General features: G+C 39.1%; 1 protein-coding gene across 1 annotated transcript in view; it reads left to right on the forward strand.

The window, feature by feature from the left end:
- The first annotated feature begins 9,844 nt into the window (after positions 1-9,844).
- Positions 9,845-21,767, forward strand: part of LOC128745308 (homeobox protein B-H1-like) — an 84,328-nt gene continuing 72,405 nt past the window's right edge. The window contains exon 1 of the mRNA XM_053842345.1: positions 9,845-10,241. Within this exon, the coding sequence (XP_053698320.1) occupies positions 9,845-10,241 (397 nt within the window). The remainder of the gene's footprint in view (positions 10,242-21,767) is intronic.

A 21,767-nucleotide genomic window follows, 5' to 3' on the forward strand; every position in this document is an offset into this window, starting at 1 on the left:
GAAACTGAACTGAAACTGAACTGAAACTGAACTGAAATCGAAATAAAACTGAACCGAAACTAAACTGAAACTGAACTGAAACTGAATTGCAACTGAACTGAAACTCAACAAAAACTGAAACTGAACTGAAATTGAACTGAAACAGATCTGAAACTGAACTGAAACTGAACTGAAACTAAAAAAACTGAACTGAAACTGAGCTGAAACTGAACTGAAACTGAACTGAAACTGAACTGAAACTGAACTGAAACTGAACTGAAACTGAACTGAAACTGAACTGAAACTAAACTGAAACTGAACTGAAACTGAACTGAAACTGAACTGAAACTGAACTGAAACTGAACTGAAACTGAACTGAAACTGAACTGAAACTGAACTGAAACTGAACTGAAACTGAACTGAAACTGAACTGAAACTGAACTGAAACTGAACTGAAACTGAACTGAAACTGAACTGGAACTGAACTGAAACTGAACTGAAACTGAACTGAAACTGAACTGAAACTGAACTGAAACTGAACTGAAACTGAACTGAAACTGAACTGAAACTGAACTGAAACTGAACTGAAACTGAGCAGAAAAAGTTTAAAGTTAGGATTGTGGATTAGGATCACTTTGTCCGCAAATGAGTTGAACCGTCAGTTTCTAGTGTATCGTCATTTTGTCAAAAAAAATCCTTTTTGATAATTAACCGTCCAGTTAGCTTCGAGGTCCGATGCAGGTCTAACAAGTCAGTCGTCGTATGTTCGAGTCTCGGCTAGGCGGTGCTTGCTAGATAAAGTCAGTAGCATCCTTATACTGGTCCCGTAATTTTCCTGTACTCTAACAGCCGGCTGCGAAGTCTGTCGATAAAGAAGGGTAATGTCTATTGACGGTTTAAGTCCACGACTTTGCTTGCTTTTGACCACATACCGTTCTGCTCGAACTGGTTTCTTCGACACCGATGGGTTACCAACTGAGAGTTGTAATCATTAATTGAACATAAATTTTTACGAGTATGCCAATCGCAAAACCGCAGTTCACAACAATTATCTTCACTGCGTCGTGTGCGATCCATTTTCCCAACTTTCGTTCGAGAGCTTCTGATAGATAAAGCAAATATCCTCTTTGCGTCTCTCTTTTTCAACCCCAAATAGATACCGCGCTTTCCAGCAATAAAACGGACAAATTTTTCTCCCAGTCAGTAGGTACACGAGTGCGGTTCGAAGTGAAATTGATCTGTTTCATTATACACAAACAACGCGTTCTCAGTTTCCTGCCGGTGCAGTGTGCACACGTCCACAAACACATCGAGGATGGCTGGCAGGAGCTCTGCCAACAGCGTGTATTTGGGGCATTTACTCGAATAATCAACGGTAATTACTACCCCATTACACCATCATCCTGCTTCGCTTGCAGTCGGAAGCGAAGCTGAAATTTACCTCAAAGTGCTTCTTTTGTTCCTTTTTCAACGTGTGATCATGATGGTTTCTCGTCTGCTTCGCCAGAAGGCGTTTCCCCTTCCTTTTGGGATTGCATTTATTTTCCGGATATGAAGCTGGATTTGCGCTGCGTTTTCTTTGCAGCTGTGTGCGAGGCAGGCGAGCTCGTTGGGGGTCAGTGTGGGGCTCGGGAATAAAATGAACAATCAATTCAAAACTCGTATCGGACTCCGCCTCTGGGGCTTAGCTGCCGCTGCCTGCTGCAACTCGGTAATTACAACGTTCAGTTGTGTTTTTTTTTGTTGTGCCTGCAGCCCCCCGATTCCTCTGCAGCCGTAGGGCAAATCAGGAACCTCCGGAGCCATTGCCGATGTAGTGGAAACCCCTACGGACACAGTTGTGAAGTTCGAACCAGTCGATCGTTGGAACAGCGAAAATGACGGTAGGTATGAGCTACTGCTAGCACCCGGGCAAGGAGGTTCCTTTTGCTTGAAGGTACGCTCGAAACTGCGAAGGATGGTCAGAAGATGTTGCATTTTTACAAATGGCTGCATCTGATAAAAATATAGGCCAGGTGATTGAAAGGTATTGTGACTTTAGAAGTTATGTAGTTTAACACTCCAAACGGCGTGGTTGGCATAACAGAGTTAGGAAATTAATTTTTTCTCTAAATGGGTTCATGCATCTCACAACATTTCTAATGGTGAATGAATTTATGGAACCAGACACGATGAGCTTGAAAGCGACATTTCAGTTAAATTTTCAACTAAACGGTCGCCTAAAAATTTTCTATCGGTCGGTGCTGGGGGTCGATTGGAGGGTTGGTGGTTTTCGGCACAACGATTAATTTCAGCCAATCTATTTCGTTCAGTTGATCCGGCCAAAAGACCACATCCTAGCTCGTGTGATGTTTCTTGATGAAAGCGGTAACTTCATAATGTATATCTTCCCGCTAACCGCAAATCTCGAAGGAAAGAACAGCGGCTTGGACATTTCTTATACAGAGACTATTCAGTGCGCGATGGGTTCCTCAAAATTTCTAGCAAATACATTTTGTTTCTGCTCGTGGTGCTCTTCTTCTCGTATGGAATATGCTAACCAAATAGCCCAATGCAGTTTTGACATTGTGTTATAGAAGTTCGTAAGCAACATTTCATGCATGAGTGAAATAACACTGATTATTTTGGTGGCTCAAAGAAATATATAGGTTGAACTAACCTATTTCTTTGAAATATCGAAATTGTGAATTGTGAAATTTATTTTTAGTTATAAAGTATTTTTCTTTTCTTTTATCATACAGCAGTTTAATACAATGAAGCTACTTTATGCATTAAAACACATGTTCGATGAAACCAGGGTGTATGAACAGAGTTTTATCTGTATCTGTTTTTTGTTTGTAATAGCGTCAGTAGTATTGGGAAAAAATGAGTATGAGACCCAATTGTCTCGTACACTCTTTTGATCAAAACTGCTTGGTACAACTATTGAATAAAATTGTTAGGTGATCGCGATCGTTGAATGATTCCGACAATAAATTGTAAGAAAATGGTTCGGTATGACCATTTGTATAGCATGGCTCGGTACGACCGTTGAACAACCTGCTGACAATATTGATTTCAAACGGTTTAGTATAACCGTTGTATGAAGTGGCTCGGTGGCTGATATAAAAATAAGGTTTTTAAAATTTTTGTTTTAGTAAAGCGTATGGTTCGATACAACCATAGATGAATTAAATAATTTGGTACGATCATTGTTGAATAATGTATAAGGTTCGGTACGACCATAGATGAATTGAATGATTTGGTACAATCATTGTTGAATAGTGACTATGGTTCGGTGCGACCATAGATGGATTAAATGATTCGGTACATTCAAGGTTGAACAATGAATGTGGTTCGGTGCAAACATAGATGAATTAAATGATTCTGTACGATCATTGGTGAATAAAGTATATGGTTCGGTACGACCATACATGAATTAAATGATTCGGTACGATCACTGTTAAATAAAGTATATGGTTCGATACGACCATTTTCTAATCGCTAGAGTATATCAGTCACGTAATATGTGATGAAATAAAGCAAAATTAAAACGATAAAAACCTAGATTTGTTGTTTTTTTATTGTAGTTGTACACATCGAAAAAGGCGATTGTAGCAATATTGATTTTACAAGATCGCCAAAATTTCGCAAAAATGCAATTAAAAATAGAGTATTTGTACTTATATGAGCCGTTGTTCACGGAATTCATTCTTTTCATGTCTCTATATAGACTTTCAATACGTATGTCTTAGATTTTCTGTGGTGGCCCAACCTGTACAACATGGCCCGACTATGACAACATTTTTTGTCTTCACGTGAATGCCTATGACTTTTTTATTTTTCAAGCAATTAGTTCAAAAGTTTCCGGAAATATACCTTATTCTTAGACCATTGCAACGATGTATTTAGATTTCCAAAATTCCTTTTGAAACGAAAGTTATAGGCGAATTCCAAAACGTGGCACAACCACGACGACACTTCCCTATGTTATTATTTTCCATGCAAAATTCAACGAAAAAAGACACAAAATCGAAAGATTTTTTTTGCCGATTTTCGAAAATTCTATTGTTTGAATTTGTATTTCTGTTTAGTGTTAGAAGTGTTAGAAGTACACTAATTTTTCGATTTCTTCAGGCTGTAGCCTCGCATTAATTGGGACAATACTCTAACCATAGACATTACCATCTATCTTTCAATCTAGAACCATTTGTGAAATGGTTCCGCACTGTACTAAAACTGTTGCCTTGTATATTACCAACTATATTGGTTATGGTTATTCTACAAGTAACCATAAAAACAATGGGTCGTTAGGAATGTTCACCATACGAAAACGAGTGATTTTCCATACATATTTTTGAAGCGTAGGATATGATGGTCATAATGATAATGGTTGAACCATAATGTAAATGGTAGACGTCATCGAAATTTTTGTTTTTGGAATGTACTGTAACCGTTGATTGTATGGTGGATTATGAGAATTATAATAGCGATATGATTATGACTATTTTCACAACTGTTTTCATTTATGCGGGGAGCTAACAGACAATTGAAAACTTTAAAAATAATTTGCAATGGCCTAATACGCATTTTAGTGATTGAAACAAAATTTACTAAAATAAATTTACTGCGTATTTATGACAAATTATTTCGAAAATTTCTCAATATTTCAATTTTAAAAACAAATAACATTACAACGTTCACCTTTTGACAGTCACACGCAATTGCGGATACAATATTTCCAACAACCGCTGTAATTTCGCATATGCTTTAGAAATTGGTTTTTTGCTTTAATCTCAAAATTTTGCTAAAAGTCCTCATCATATGATCGCAAAGGTCGCGTGAATGCAATCACTGCGAATTCTTCTTAACTTCTATTTTTACGTGAATGTCTTCAAAACTGGTTCATTTTAGAATATTTGCTAGATATTTGCACCAATCACTATAATTTTGGATATGATTTAGAAGTTTGTTTTTTGCAAAGCTCTTATGGCCCGCCCAGTTAGCTCCGCGGTACTGGTCTAACCAGTCAGTCGCCTTAGGTTCGAATCTCAACTGGGCGGTGCCGCTATTGAGTCAATAGGATCTTTACACTAGCCCCGTAGTTTTTCTGTACTCTAATAACCGGCTGCGAAGTCTGTCGATAAAGGAGGTTCAAGGTCTGAAGGCCGTTTATAGCTATGGCTTTGCTTTGTGATTTTTTTTATTGTGATGTTTCCATATATTATTTTTATTAGGATGTTTAATATATTTTTTAAATTTTACCAACGCATTTTATTGTGTGTGTGTGTGTGTGTGTGTGTGTGTGTGTGTGTGTGTGTGTGTGTGTGTGTGTGTGTGTGTGTGTGTGTGTGTGTGTGTGTGTGTGTGTGTGTGTGTGTGTGTGTGTGTGTGTGTGTGTGTGTGTGTGTGTGTGTGTGTGTGTGTGTGTGTGTGTGTGTGTGTGTGTGTGTGTGTGTGTGTGTGTGTGTGTGTGTGTGTGTGTGTGTGTGTGTGTGTGTGTGTGTGTGTGTGTGTGTGTGTGTGTGTGTGTGTGTGTGTGTGTGTGTGTGGTGATACAATCTATCGCCCGCTGACAGCGCTTTTATGTAAAAAATACTTACATCAATTAGCTAGAAAGTTTGTATCTCTAAATGAAAATAATAATTTTCGAATTACCGCGGATTTTTTGCATATTTCGAATTATCGCGATTTTTAGACGATTTTCTTTTACGCGCCTCATACCTACCGTGTAAAAAAAGACGAGTGTAATTGATTGCTATTGTTGATTTCCTATAACATAGGGCAATTTGGAAGAAAGAGCATGCGAAGCTGACATGAAATAATACTCTTACATATACAGTGGACTCTCGGAAAAGTTAATCGATTGAAGAATGGGTCAATTAACTTTTCCGAAATATTAACTTTTCTGAGTAGTGCTAAAAGTAATTGAAAATAATAAATATAGAAGTAAAAAATACCTTCTGGGATATGGAATTCATGGATAGGATAGGGTACGGTAGGGTTTTATCACGTTTTACATGTATCTGGAAGTTGTAATGGGAAGAAATATGTAGCAATATCTTTATGAAATAATACTTAGTTCATTCCAGTTAGTTTAAAATAGTCGGTTACTTTACTAGTTTACTTTTGTTTTTTCGTAGTCTACGACTACGTTTTGATATTGTTCGCGGGCAACTTAAATGATTATTGGCTTGAATTTAAATTGCATTAGAAATGCTTATTGGTTACCTGGGACGTTCACTCTTTGCCAGTCACACGCAATTGCGAACACAGTGTGCAAATAATACAGACCGACCAATTAATTTTCCACAGCAAATTGATTTTGTGCCGTAATATCGTATTAAGGAATATTATTTTTTCTTTAATCTGAAGTTTTTATTGTAAGTCGTCATCATATGACCAAACGTGGCATGAGTCCAATCACTATTAATTCTTTTTAGATTCGATTTCTAATATTTTTACTTGTGGAATAATGCTAGGTAATATTTTCAATAACCATTGAAAATTCAGATATGATTTAGAAATTCGTGTTTTGCTAAGCTTTTGGGATTGTTTTATGTTTATGCTTTATTTATATCGCAGTTTTTAGCAACGCACTTTAACTTCTTTCAAAGTATATTTAAATTTTTTAAGAACATGAATTTATTTTTAGCATAACATAACAACGTTCACTCTTTGACAGTTACACACAATTGTTTTTTCATGTTATAGTCAGAGATTATAGTCACTTTAACCAGTTTTGGGTCATTCGTGTCTTCTGCGGGGTTGGAATTTGAACTCGGGTCCTCGTACGTCGTTAATGCTAAGCACTACGCCGGGACTGATCCCCACACAAAATTGTGAAAATAATATTTTCAATAGCCACTGTAATTTTGGATATGTTTTAGAAATTCGTTTTTGACGTAGGACTACGTCTTACGGCAAGTTTTGAGATAGGGTGTCATTCCAAAAAATCGAAAAATGCGAGCGTCACGAAAAATGAAAGGTTTTGAGCGCTAATAGCTCAGCGGTTTTCCGATCGATTTTCAGTATTCTTAAACCAATCGATCGGAAAATCTTCTAAGAATTGACCCAAATAAAGAAAAGTATGGACTCTTCATGTTGAACTATTAAAAAATTGAAAATAATGAACCTATGTTTTACCAGAATTCTCGCTTCGTGATTGGTTGGAAGATTCTTTACGATGATCTAAACCTATACCAATTTGATATCTGTGCTTGGGAAGAAAGCCAAAACAAGTGATAAAGCTTCCTCATTTCAACAAGATTTCTTAACACCGCGGTTCAACCTAGACCATTTTGATGTCCTTGCTTGGGAAGTACGCCAGAGAGAGTGACAAAGCCTCCTCATGCTAACAGATTTCTTACGAACGCGATTAAACTTAGCCCAATTTGATGTCTGTGTTAGGGAAGTGCGCCAGAAAAAATGACACAAGTTCATTGCCCCAACAGATCGCAAATTCTTTACTGCGAGACGATTAAACCTCGGCGAATTTGATATCTGTGTTGGAAAAATGTGCTACAGCTGTAGTGTTCGGTTATAATACGACTCTGTATGAATACGCATGCTTGCCGATGCCGTTTCATTAGAAGTGTAGTGGAAAGATGTGCTGTTGATAAAATAGGATTGAATTGGTAAAATCCCTTCAACGTGGGAAATCATGGATAATAAAAACAATCTTTAATTTCAGTAAGGTAGCAGGAAAGCAATAGTCAAAAAAAATCGATCTTTATCGCAAGTACAGTTTGTTTAATACGTAAAGCAGAAAGTAATCAAATCAATACATTTGAATTTAAAATGTTGTTGATTCAACAGATATGTATACACTATTAAATTAACGGCATGTTAAAAAGAATAGCGAATTCATCATTATTATGGTATAAAATAAGTTGAAAACACATATGTAGCTTTCCGATGATAAATGCATGAATGAAACGGATGGTTAAACTAAGTATTTTTGACAAGTAACAGCGTATGCTTATAATTTACATAACATTTTAAATTTCACCTATTTGTGAAAACAAATGGCTAACATCAGTTTATCTACATAGCTCGGTCATCTCTGAGCTCTTTTCATTCGCAGTTTCAATTTGACCTCCCATCCTGGGCTGGCATTCTGCTGGCCCGACAAGTGTCAAACGGATTTCGGGAAAAGTGTCAATTAGGCAGCCATCTACGGGTCCAGCTTCGGCAGCTGCCGGGCCCAGCGTCGACAACGATTCGCCATTAATGCTGCTGTTTTTCACAATTTAAATTTTAAATTAGACCTTTTATACTGTTATGTAGTTTGAAAGCATCCCCCTCGCTCCTGCCTACCTCCATAGTCTGTGCGCTTAGAGTGTCACTTTTTTCCTCTCAGCTCGGTACTTCCCATCCACCACCTATCCCTGTCTACCGTATCGCGGCCGAAATTTCCGGAACGCTGCGCTGGTGAGGAAAAACTTCTAAACCATCAGATCACGATACGTACAAAACCCATTTTGGGTGCGTGGCGGAACATCCGGCATGAATGGTAGTGGTGAGCGGAGTGCGGGAGTTAATAGCGCAAATTGAGGGAAAACATGACGGCTTACGAAAAGAATAAGGATATTTAGCCGCAGGCTGTCTCGTTCCCTCTCAGCGGAAGAGCTCGGTTAGTCTGCACCGCTCGCACTAGTTCAGCATGGCAGCGAGGTGTGATTTTGCGTTGTTGCTTTCGGGGATGAGGAATCTGCACAGACGAAGAAAAAGCATCAGGTTGCGTTAGCTATGTATTAAACGTTGCTTTTGAGCTGGATTATGTGGTGTTGGTGATGGCCGCAGGCTCCGCCCCTTCGGGCTCTCTTTTTCTGTTGTTCCATTGCTTGCCTAGACGATTTAATCATATGTTTGTTGTGCTTTGAGCTCCTGATGGGAGGCGTGGCTAATGTTTCTTCTCTTTGTGCTCGCACGCTACTACGAACACTGTTTCATTTCGTTAGTGTGAGTGTGTTCGTTGGGTTATTTATCGGCTTGTTTTCTTTGCGCAACCGTTCACCACATGGGTGAACTCAGTTTGGACCAGGCGGAAGAGAGTTCTCTCTCCCACCCGGTGGGTGATGGTGTGAGTGTGATATTGCGTTTGTTGCGTTCGTCCCTCCCGGTGACTGCGCGCATGGTGGTGTTGTGCTGCCGGATCCGGTTTTGCCAGCGATCTCGCTGCGGCAGTGTGCGGTGTGTTGACGGTCCGAAAGTGTTCGCTTTTTAGTGTACGTTTAACGCTGATCGATAGAACATGTGCGTTTTTGTCCTGCACGTCGGTGGCAGGTTTTGAACTATTATCAACTACCGTGCTCTCTGGCTTATCTCTGCGCCAGGAGGTGCCGTGTGTCAGTGCCTACTACGGTCCGGTTTGTTGTTTGCGTAGTGAACAGTGTTGTTGGTGGTCGGCGCAAGAGGAAAAATAAAACGAGAGATCTAATCGAACGTGGAGAAGTGCAAAAAAGCCGTCGCTTGCTGTGGTTAGGATTTTCTGGCAAAATAAGCTAAGTGATTCGTGACGGTGTGAACGGGAATCACGGATAGTTAGTGCTGATGCTGTGACGATTGATGCATCCGGTAGTGAAGATTCTGAATTGCAAATAGGATTTAGCCAAAAGGAAAGATTACTTCCTAATCAGTGAGACATATAAATTGGTTGGATTTGTGGTTCAAGACTTCGATGCGAGGTGACTAGAGGTGAAGATAGTAACTTAGTGTGAAAAGGAGTGCACCGGACGGCGACGGCGGAAGGGGACCGATTTCCGATCGCAAGTGTCCGTGAAAAGCAGTCAAAATCGTGCTCCAGTGGCATATCCCGGGCGAAAGCCCTTTCGAGTTGAGCAAGATTAATAGCCTATCGGATATCACCGGTGGAGGCGGCGGCATGACGGTACCGGTACAGCGAAATTCGATGGCCGTGCTACAGCCTCCGCGGTCACGGTTCATGATCACCGATATCCTGGGCGGTGGTCAGAACCACCACAATCACCACCACCAGACGGGGGGTCACCAGGGTGGCGGTGGCGGAACTGATAGTATTAACGGAAGCAGTAGCGAGGGCCGAACGCCCAGTCCGGGTCCCCGGGATCTGAGCATCGTAGCGGGGCACCATCTGCAGCACCAGGGCAGCGCCGTGCTGACCCCCGGTGGACAGCATCACCTCGGGTTGCATCATCACCATCTGCACCACCATCACCAACTGGACGACGATCAGGATGTTAAGAGTGAAACCGAAAGCGACGACAGCTGCCCGCTGGATAATTCCAGTGTGTGCAGTAACGGTGAGTGATTTTTTCGCTATATTTCGAGAGGACACAGTAAAATCCGGGAGTGTTAACTCCCGAGAGTGGTTGTTACGGTGAAATAAAAGAACAATTTGTGGTAAACTTGAAAACCAAATGAAAATGATACAAACTACCGTGAAACTTCAGACGACGTTGGTTTACATTTAAGGAGTTATTTGGTTTTACTACAATAGGTGAAAGTGAAAGAAACCCAAGTAGTGGATAAGTTTTCAAAGCTTTGGATTAGTCAATAAGAATTAATCACGGCTACAGCGAATTTAAGAGTTCTATTTTCTCCGGTTCACAGTCGAATAAAATGTGGGTTGTTACCTAGGCTGTGTTCGCTTATCTTTCTTGAATATAAGATTTGTCCAAAAATTTTATGTTCATCGATTTACACAATTTGTTTTAGTCCAATAATTAGAAACACGCTCATAAAGGCCTCTTGTTCATCAGCGACCAGTGATAAGTGATAACGGAAGTTCACAAACTAATCATCATTAAGCTTTTTAACAAATAATTACACTGTTGTGGCTTACAGACCCATATGTTTACCAATGTTATCGCTGCAATTGTGCGGTTAAACATGGTGGTTCTGTGGGTTCCAAAAACTATAAATATAACGCCGCTTGCATTGATTCTGAAGAATGTGTCTGTGCGGTGCGTTACGTAAATCGTTTATTGGAAAACGCAAAGAAGCATCTGTTAAGCTTTAATGCAGCCTCGAAAACAGTTTTTAACAAAAGCTGAAACTCAATAAAATTACAGGCTTAAGATACGTGTAAATTAAGAAAAAGTTTTCTTATCGAAATTAAAACCGTATTCTGACAAAAGCTGGATAAAGTTGACTTTTAGAACGTTTAACAGCCTGAACTTGATTACTGGGATCTTTGTTATAATATTTTTCGAAAACAAACATAGCCTTTGCGAAACGCATTCAAAAATATCTTTTACCCAAGCTGAACTGATAAATTAACCTATTATAACCCGTGACTTCAATGAAATCGCGTATTAAATTTCACACGCCAGAACATAACGGGTTAAAGATAGCTGGTTTTGGATTGAAAACTCCATTTTAGCTTTAGTATATATGGACGATTTTTTATACACTAGCGCCAGAAGTAAGCTGTTGCCATTACAAAACTAAGTTTCTTCATTGATCCATTGTTTATTATGTTCATTTTTCCAGTTTCAAGAACTTCGACGTTGACACTCCGACAGATCGGAAGTCCGGGATTTACGAATTAGGAAATGTTTCTCCATGAAACATCCTCTAATAGTATTGAGTCCTGAAAAGGGCGACAAAACCAGCTTCGTCATATATCCCAAGAAACAATTTAAGGCTGATGAAACGCTTTGAAAATTTGATTTTTTAAACCTTTGTCTGGACGAAGGTTTAGTTATTAGAAATTACAATTCATATACATTAGCGCCAGAAGCAGGTTGTTGTCACTATCAAAACGAACTATCTTGAATAATCCTTTTTGCGATGCTTGTCTAGGTTCATAGTCACTTGTGGATCATTGAAAAGGGCTGTTTTTGAAGTGACAACTTTCTTTTCTTCTGGACAGCTGAGAACTTTTTACATAAGATATTAAACTCTCAGGGTACTTGTATGATACTTTTTAAAGAAATAAATGTGCGAAAATACAATGGAGACGCATGGTGTTCTGCATTTGTTTACAATGAATTTTTGGCAGAGATTGCAGATTTCAGTGAAACGACTAAATGTACAGCAACTGCAGGGAACCAGCCAAAGATCTTGCAGTCAGTGTTGCGATCTAAACATAAGCACTGACGAACTGACAAGACACATAGAAGAAAATTCTTCAAAAACCATCGTCCTACACATTTTGCTTGCACACTAGCGCCCTCGGTTATGCATGTTGCGGAGTAGCTTGCATTTGCAGGGTTTTATACTGTAGGTTTTTTACATTTTCAGGGTTTTATGCTGTAATTTTTAACATTTGAATGGTTTTATACTGGAAACTCGAAGCAACACTCGAGCGCCGCGGTGTGGTCATGTTGCGAAACATGCTTTTTTGAAAAATAAGTGGTTTTTGAATGGAGGATGGAATTAACGCGAGTGTCTCGTCTGTTTGTCTGTGATATAAGTATTGCAGTACTGCGTAATGGTTATACCGTTTTGATTCAAACTTCGAACATTTTTGAATAAAATATTCGTTAATATTGCCAATAGGATAAAATGCTATGCTTATCGCGTAAAGAACATTTCAACAAACACGACGGTGTATAATAAGCGTAAGATTTTATTCTATTAGCAGTATTTGCATCAAAATCCGAAGTGTTCGAGGTTTAAATCTGTTCGAAGTTTGAGTAAAAACGGTACTATCTGTTATTTATCTTTGTCAAGCAATATCAATCAAATGGTTTCTATGCTATTTTCTATTACATATATCAGAATATTTTTAACAGATATTGTGTTCTAGAATCCAAGAACATCAAATGTTACGGTGGAAATCTGTTTCTACATTGATGTAAATTCATTTTCATTTCAAATTTCATTTCAAAGTTTTCCGAAACTCACTGAAAATGAGCGCAGCAGCTCTGACAGCATTTGATAAACAAATATACAGTCAAATTTCGTTAATTGCACTAAGCTTATCGCTGATTTTGATGAGAACCTTAATTAATTTTATAAACATATAAATTAAATAAATTAACAGTTCAAGTGTTGTTCATGTTATCTATTGGCTTAATCAGATCCGCCCGACTAATGAAAATTTTTCTCAAACTCGACGATAAACTTAGTGCAATTAACGAAACTTGACTGTTGTTGCACTAAATTTTCGTAAGGTTAATTTTTCTGCTGTTGAATTTAGGTCACTTTGCATTACAGTAGGATTTCGAATATGGCAACAAATGCGTGTCGCCTATGTTGCCAAAATCGAAACCGTGCCAAAATTGAGACCCTTTTTTGATATGAAAAAATTGAATGTAAGTGCGTTCGAAATTGGCTAAACATTATTAACCAATGATTGCAACCATTGTATTGGGTGCTTTGCCCAAAGTTAAACGTGGTCTAAAGGAAACAACGCGCTTGAAGCAAACACCGCGCTCGAACTGTTGCCAGAATGCTGTAAACAGGCATGTTGTTCACCTAACTGGGTCGTCAAAAGTAACTAAAACTTTATGATTTCTGATAATTTTTTCCAACGATATCAAAATCGACCCGGCAACTATGAAAGAGCATTTCATTTTTGAGTTGCGTGGTGGATAATTTTCAATGAAACTCACAATATGTTTCAAAAGTACGCCAAGAGCTATTTGTCCGGTGCAAGTAAGTTTTTAGCAACCTCTCTGGTAAGACGTAGTCCTACGGCAATAAAAATATTATTGTTCTATAACCGCATTTTTTTCATGAACACACTGAGAGCATCATTTTTTCGTCATTTAAAGCGTGTATGTGAAAACTAACTGATATTTAAGCATTTTTTTGGAAGGGAAATATTTTGTGTTGCCGTAGAAAAACAGTAGAATCAATAAATATAGAATGCCAGTGTCGCAGCAGTGCCCGTGGTAAACATTACACAGTTGAAAATTGTATATTTACATTGTATGCGCAAATGTGTGAGTGTTCGATTCGAAACGGGAATCTCATTGTCAAACTGAAAAGGCAACCCAATAAAAAATCCTTCTGCTTTTCCGTAAATCACGTTAGATAAATCACTCGATTTGGTCGTTTCGGGGTATGTATTTCGTCGGCAGGAAAAATTTTCTATTGGGAAATTTGACAGTGTTGTTCCCGTATCCAAGACACGAACCAGCAACATGTTTGCCACCAAAATATCCATGAAACACCAGCGACACTGGCATTCTATATATATATTGATTATACTCCAAAAACGGATAGTTTTGTTGCCAAAATCGAACCATGCCAAATTCGAAGTCCCACTGTATATGTTGAATTATTTTTAGTTGTATATTGCACATTTTATGACTATTTAGACTACTGTGATAATCATTTAATCAAACATACCGCATTTTGCACTGTTAATCTGACACTAGAGTGGCTTTTAGTTTAATCAACTTATGAGTTTGGCGAGATTCGACTGTAATAATTGTGTAAATCGGGGTAATCTAAATAGGGGCAATTGTCGCAATACTTCAAAACAATTATGGTAACCACCAATTTGACGGTTCGCCAAATAAATTGACATGAATCAGCTGTCATTGATTGTTGTTGGGATTATACTTGTATTCTGTCTGTAGGTTTCTTGCATTTCACGGTCTTTGAAGCAATTTGCACCAGAATGATGTATATCGTGGAACCTCGTTCGTTTGACCGTTTTTAATCTGAACACTTTTTAATTTGAACCCCGCTGGTTTGCACGATGTGCAAATTAAAAATGGTTCAAATGTCATTCTCAATATGGCATCATTTGCCTTCGCAGACAATGCACATAAACACGATTTGTTTGTACTGATCTAGCGTGTTTAATCCTAGTTTAATCAGTTTCACATTTCGTTTCCCAACAATTGCGATAGAAATCCGATCGGAGAATAGCATATTCGCTGCTTGCAACTACCAACTAAAGGAGACTAAATCAAACCACCAAAACAATAACAAAGAGCAGGGCGGCCAGTTCATACAAGTTTCAGCATATTTAGGGTTGCTAGTTGTTCAAATTAAAAACGAACCCCGTTAGTTTGCACGAGGAATCGTTCAAACGAACGGGGGTCCACTGTATTTCGAAGCGAAGGTACTGAAAGCATCTCTATAATCACGAATTTAAACATTTTATTGATTTACACATGAGTATTACAAAGCAAAAACTAAATTAAAGTTTTGAAAATTTTACGACGCTGTTCACGCGCGGATGTAAACTAAACGCACGGTGTTCAAAAGACCGTTATTAAACATAAAATAGGCCATTTTAACGGCAAATGTCAGTTGGTTTGTATTGCCATCCAACACCTCTGAGCAAATTTAAGAAAAAATCTTTTGATGAATTTTTGGGTTACGCCCTTTTGAAGTTTCAAAGGGCGTATTGCGCAAATAAAGTAAATAACAATCTTCAATTAATCTTCCAAAACGAATTACAGCCGGTATTGATTTTTTATGCAACATATGCCCATTGGCGACATTTTAGGAGTTTTACGCTGTATTGGGACTAACCGGAAATGTTCCGGATTAAGTTATCGCTGTGGGAAATGGCCAGTATCGAACATGAACAAATACTTATCTTGCGACACCTCAAATTACGCCAGAATCTAAAAACTAGGTCAATCGAAGTCAGTTCAACTACCTAGCACCACGTTAGTTATATCTGGACAATTTCTGGGGACTTCTGGAAACACCCAAACGAGTGGCCAGTTTCGTCCATAAACAAAAACTTAACGTGCAACAACTTAAATCACACTAGGATTAAATAACTAGAACAATGGAAGCCAAATCTGCTATCTAGGGTCAGGTTTTGTCATATCTGTACATATTTGGGGGACTCCGGGAACCCAATAACACAATATGGTACATGTTTGATAATAAAACTCTGTCCGAAATAGGCCATTGTGGTTCTAGGTACTCAATTTGACTTACATGGAACTATTTTTAAATGTTTAGTGAGATTGAAGGTGTCGTATGATGAGTTTTTGTTCATGTTCGAAGCTGGTAATTTTCTTCAATGAGCCGGTATGTAGGCAACGCTTGAAAACACCGACACATAAGGCTTGTTCGCGACCAAATTTGAACACCCTTAAGCACACACAGCTTCGGAAATACATTAACAATGAGTGAAATATTTTGCAGAGTGGTAGACGTATGTCTGTTCTTTCTGAAAATATAACACTTGTTTGTATCACAAGCGCTCAGCGTAAAATGGCATCGAAAGAAAAGCAGGTGCTAAAAGCAATTGTGTGCGGTCGCTATGAAAATCCGGATCTCTCGTTAAGAAAACTGGCAAAAAGCTTGGGTTTTCGCCAAGCACTGTTCACAGTGTTTTAAAATCGTTTGATACTCGCTTGACAACAGCTAGGAAGAAGGGAAGTGGAACAAAAACGGATCTGAGGAACCACCACAAGGATGCGAAGGTAAAACAAATATTACGGAGGAGACCAGATCTTTCTGTACGTACCATTGCTCGTAAAATAAAAATGTCACCAACATTCGTGCACACTTCTAAGCAACGACAAGGCATGAAGTCTTTCAAGGTGAGGATTGTGCCAAACCGTAATGATAAGCAAAATACGACGGCCAAAACACGCGCTCGTAAGCTTTATCGCAAATATTTAACGAAGTTTCCATGCGTTATAATGGACGATGAAACGTATGTCCTAGTAGACTTTAAACAGCTTCCTGGTATGTCTTTTTACACTGCCATGAAACGGAATGGTGTTGCAGAGCATTTTAGGACAAAGAAGAAGGACAAGTTCCCCAAAAAATATTTAGAATGGCAGGCCATATGCAGCTGTGGTCGAGCAAGCAAAAGTTACACCACTACGGGAACGGTTGACAAGGAAATATACCGTGAAGAATGCCTGCAGAAACGATCGTCACCGTTCCTACACAGCCATGATGTACCCTCGCTGTTTTGATCTGATTTGGCATCCTGTCACTACGCCAAATATTTTTTGGAATGGTATGATGCTAATGGAGTCCATATTGTACCGAAAGAGGCGAATCCACTAAACTGTCCAGAGTTAACCCCCATCGAGCGGTATTGGACTTTGGTGAAGAGAGAGCTGTCCCAGCACAAACAACAAGCAACAACTAAAGATAAATTTCGAAAATCTTGGACAAACGCAGCTAAATTGGTTGCTAACAAGTCTGCACTGGCCCTCATGGCAAGGGTAAACTCCAAAGTTCGACAATTTTTCATGCAGACCAAATAAGTTATGTTAATTTGTTTGATAATTATTAACGATACACACATAAATGATATAAAATTGTTTCATGGATTAAACTTCTAGCAAACTTGTTTTATTGCGAAATTGAGGTGTCCAGATTTTGTCGCGAACAAGCTGTAAATCCCCTTTTGGTTTGCTGTTGAAGTGCGGCAATCCATCGAATAAGTCCTTGGGAGGTGCTATTTGCTCATCGCAATTTCTCAGGCTTCTTCTAATAGATATAGCTGGTTTTTGATAGGCGATAAGCGTTTGATAAGCCCCAACAATATGCCAAAAATCAGCTTTATTGTTAATTGCGTAACCACACAGAAACCACAATAAAAAATGGGCCTAAAATAGACGCGCAACCTCATCAATTCTGGCGATTATAACTCAAATTGACAAGCGTTTTATTAAAACCAAAATGCACTCACATATTCAGTAAATGTTATCCGACCAGTTGGTATGAAAATATTGTCTCGAATAAATATAGCTTCAACGTAATTTATGAATATTATTCAGACTACCGCTTTACAGCCGTTTTTTACCCTTTTTTGGCAAATACTACTACAAAAATCCATTTTCTAATCCATTTATGTCTAACCCTCGTGTTTTAAGAATGTTATTTAATAAATTAATTCCAGATACATTAGGGACCACCGAAAATTTAAATCCTTTAAAAAATCAATCACCAAATTGACAACCATTGATCGAACACATTGTTGTGACACCGCGGTTCAAAAGTCAATCAGAGCACTAACCCTGGCTGGCTGGCTGGCTGGTAGGCTGGTAGGCTGATAGGCAGTGCAGTGCAGTGGCCAGGTTCGTGAGAAAGGCTCATGCTCAATCAAGACGTCACTCCTGCCGCGATAGGAAATAATCGTCCCGGACAGACAGCGATAAATCTCCGGCTCTCCTTTGGCAGTAACTGACGAACGCGACGAAGTCGTGTCAAATAATTATCTTTCAACCGAGGCCCGGTTAATGGCTTTCGTCACTAATCTGCTTAGAAAGATCCCGGTTCATGAGAGTGTAAAAGGCTTTAAAAAATTGAAAAGTCAAAAAGTTTTGTATCGATTTTCGATTGTGTCGATCGTCAGGGTGACATTTTAATCCGCTGGCACCCCTCCTCTCGCGACCTCATACGACGGTTAGAGCCCGACATTAGCGGAGGGCTAGGGTTCGACACTCTTCCGGGCCAAAAGTGCGCATCTAAATCCGTAAATAACCTATAAAACGTTTAAAATTCACTGAAATAAAGCACCCGGTTCCGGTAGGGAGACTAGGGAAGAAAATCGCCGTTGCTGTTGGAGCATTAATTAAAGTGCAGAGCTTTGAAGATAACATTTTCTTGATGAAGTTAATTGGACCAGCTAATGTGCCCGGCTGTGTAGGTGTGCGCCGCTGTCCATATTGTGGTCAGTCAAGCAACGGTTAAAATTTAGCGATTTGGCTATCTGTTTTATGACTTTTCGGCGCAGCTCCGAAACATAAATTTTATATTAATGAGTTTTGAAGCAAAAATGAGTGAGTCCGATAGAAACGGAGCGAGAGAGATAGACAGAGGAAAATCAGAATTAGTTATCTTACTTTGTTTCATATTTCTTTTATTGTTTGAAATCGCACCGAGAAGAGCCCACTTCGCGGCTACTAAAAACGCATTAAAAGTTTAATTGCAAATAAAAAGTGTAAAAGTGTTTGGGCTGGCTGGCCGGTCGGTCGGTCGGGTGCGGAAATGCTGAGGCGAAGAGAAATTGACTAATTATACTACACTAGTAGGTCGTTAGGCCGAATTAGACACCCCACCCTTCGCCACCTCCGGAGGTTTCCCCATCCCGTCTTCCGTAGGGGGTGAAGCGCTCGCGCACGGGTTCCCACATTAGGGGTCCGGGAAGAACAAAGGAAAGGTGTCACTAATCTGCTAAAATTCGGGCGTTAATGGAGGCCTCCGGTAAACGTGCCGTGGTTGCTACCTTAAACGATTGTTGCAGAGCCGCGAAAGTGAGCTCAGCTTCTGGCGTGATTGGAGCCGGAGCAGCGATGCTGCGTGCGCGGAACGTAAGCGGGGAAAACTCGATGCTCGATAATTGTGTAGATTGTGTTTTTCGTTCTTTTTTTTTAAATTGTTAAAAGAAACAGTAGATAATTGAGTCTTTAGGAAATGGTTGTGTTATCTACTCAATCGCCAAATTTTGGTTCCGTAACGACCGGCGCCGTTTTGACAAGCCGTCGTCTTGCGAGGGTATAGACCTCGTCGTGTTAAGACCTTGCACTAGCCAGCGACCAGTAGTGTTGGACGATGAGCTTAATACTTATCGGATACACGGCCCGATTCGCAGTCGACTGTAACAGCTTACTGTTGTACCAGCATGCTTCATGAGAGGTAAATTATGGCTGCGCTTTATATTTTTAAAGCATACGTCATAAGAGAATTAAATATGACAGCAACCGTCGGTTTCGAAATTTAATTAGATGCCGTTTTTAAACCGGTGTATGCTGTTCAAATGTTGCAAATCAAAAATGAAGTGATGTTGGTAAAGTGGAGTCAGTCGCAGTGAATAAATTCCATTATAGTGTTGGTGGAATCGAAAATCAACCAATCACGATCAATCGTGACGAAGATTTTCAAAATCAAATCCCTTTGTTTGGTGTGAGTTTGACGTCCATTGATGATTTTTCACTACTAATGCAGTACCACCCACTGATCTGACAAATTCATAGCTAGATTATCGAATTTTGACTCGATAATCCAGCAGTCCAGTGCAGTGGGAGTTGGGAATGTCCAGGAAAGTTCGTTATATCCAGACGTAAACAACTCCGAAAATTTTCGAAGAGATTTGTCGTGAATACGCAATAAAGTTATCTTATACTAAGTAATGCTCAATTTAATCAATAAAACACTTTTAAATTCTTGATCAGCTTTGATGGAACTTCTGGCAAAATTGAACGCAGTAATAAGGAGCACCATTTGCCATTTCTATTTAGTTACAACGAGTAACGTCTTGACTCTTGTTGCACCCGCTATTCTGATGCATGATTTTGACCCATCCAACGTCGCACGGTTCAGCGTAATTCTAGCATTGTCTGCCCCAGCTCATTTCATTTGACTGAATCGTACGTCGCCTCAATGTCCACGAATTAGATGATAAGTCTGCAAGTTGTACTCCCGGAACTTGTCTAGTAACTGATGACGGGTAATTTACTTGGTACTCGCCGATGAAGGATTTCGCTAACGGTCTCAGTTTACAGAACACGATACGAGAAAGCACACAACAACACAGGGCAACACAGGGAATCAGATTGGATTATAATAAAAACAACATTTGAAAAATTATCCCTAGGCAGGTAGTGGCGCTATTGAGCCCATTGTATTGAAGGTGAATTATTTTATACAATACAGTGTGACACATATGTATTCGAAAAAAAAACAGTCATATTTTTTAAATAAAGGCTGAATTTCGAATTTTACTTTTAGAAGTTGTTTACCCATAAACAGGGAACGCAACAAACAATCATTGCTCTATTAAATAGCCTGGTTACATGCGGCACACACTACATCCATCGGAATATCATTCCATATCTTGTTGATAACTAACTTAAATTCATCCAAATTATGATATTTATAATCCTGGAGCCTCTGCTGCATGTACCGCCATATACAAAAATCCATAAGTTCAAATCAGGAGAACTTGGAGGCCATTCCACATTGGATATGAAATTCGTTGGACTGACTTTGCACTACGTCTTCACAAGATTTGCAGTCTCGGCTGGCTTTCCATCCTGTTGAAAGCTGCAATCTTCTTCACCTTCTACATTCCCCGAACGTAAGGTATCAAATTTTATTCTAAGACCATTTCTAGATAGTATTTTGCATTAACTTTCACATGCTTGTTAATAAATAATAGAGTAAGTTTCCCTTTCTTTGAAATGCATCGCCATATCATGACCGCCGGTGAATTTTGGTATCGTGGTACATGCCGTTTGTGCTTTGGAACGTCCTTGATCGAAACCGACCACAACCGATCATTTTGAGCATGATGCGGTGTTTGAAGAACAAACAACTTCTCATCAGAATAGATCACTTCTGAAACACCGTGCCAACAGAGAAGCAGTTTGCATCTTTCCTGTCGATTTTGTTTTGTTGCTAACGTTGATCCATGGATTTTACGTTTTTTAAATGCTTTCATATCCAGATCCATTTTAAAAATTCGACGAAGAGATTTTCTTTTAATATGCAGCTGAACTGCCATTTTTCGTGCGAACCGGTCGCAGCTGTGACGAATTCGTTCTCGAACAACCTTTTCGATCTCTGCAATTCTATATATTCAATTCGTTTTCTTCCGGTTTTCAACAGATCCCGTCTAAGACAAATCTTTTTACTGTATAGTATACAAATCCTCTTTTTAAGCCGTGATGATTTAGGTCACGAAAAATCACGCCAGGGGTTGAAAAATTCGCAAATTGAATATATACATCAAGCATCAGCAAGCAATTTTATCATGCCTATTAACCACCATGAATAGTTCAATTCGCTACATCGAATGAGCCGCATACATTAACGTTTCAAGGCATCGCTGAATATACGAATATCGTATACAACGCAAAAGTGCGAATTGAAGCGTTCTGTTGCTTCAAAAGCCACTAACACTACTTTAAATTATTCTCTATTCACGGTAA

This window comes from Sabethes cyaneus, chromosome 1 (assembly GCF_943734655.1).
Source record: "Sabethes cyaneus chromosome 1, idSabCyanKW18_F2, whole genome shotgun sequence".
Lineage (NCBI taxonomy): Eukaryota > Metazoa > Arthropoda > Insecta > Diptera > Culicidae > Sabethes > Sabethes cyaneus.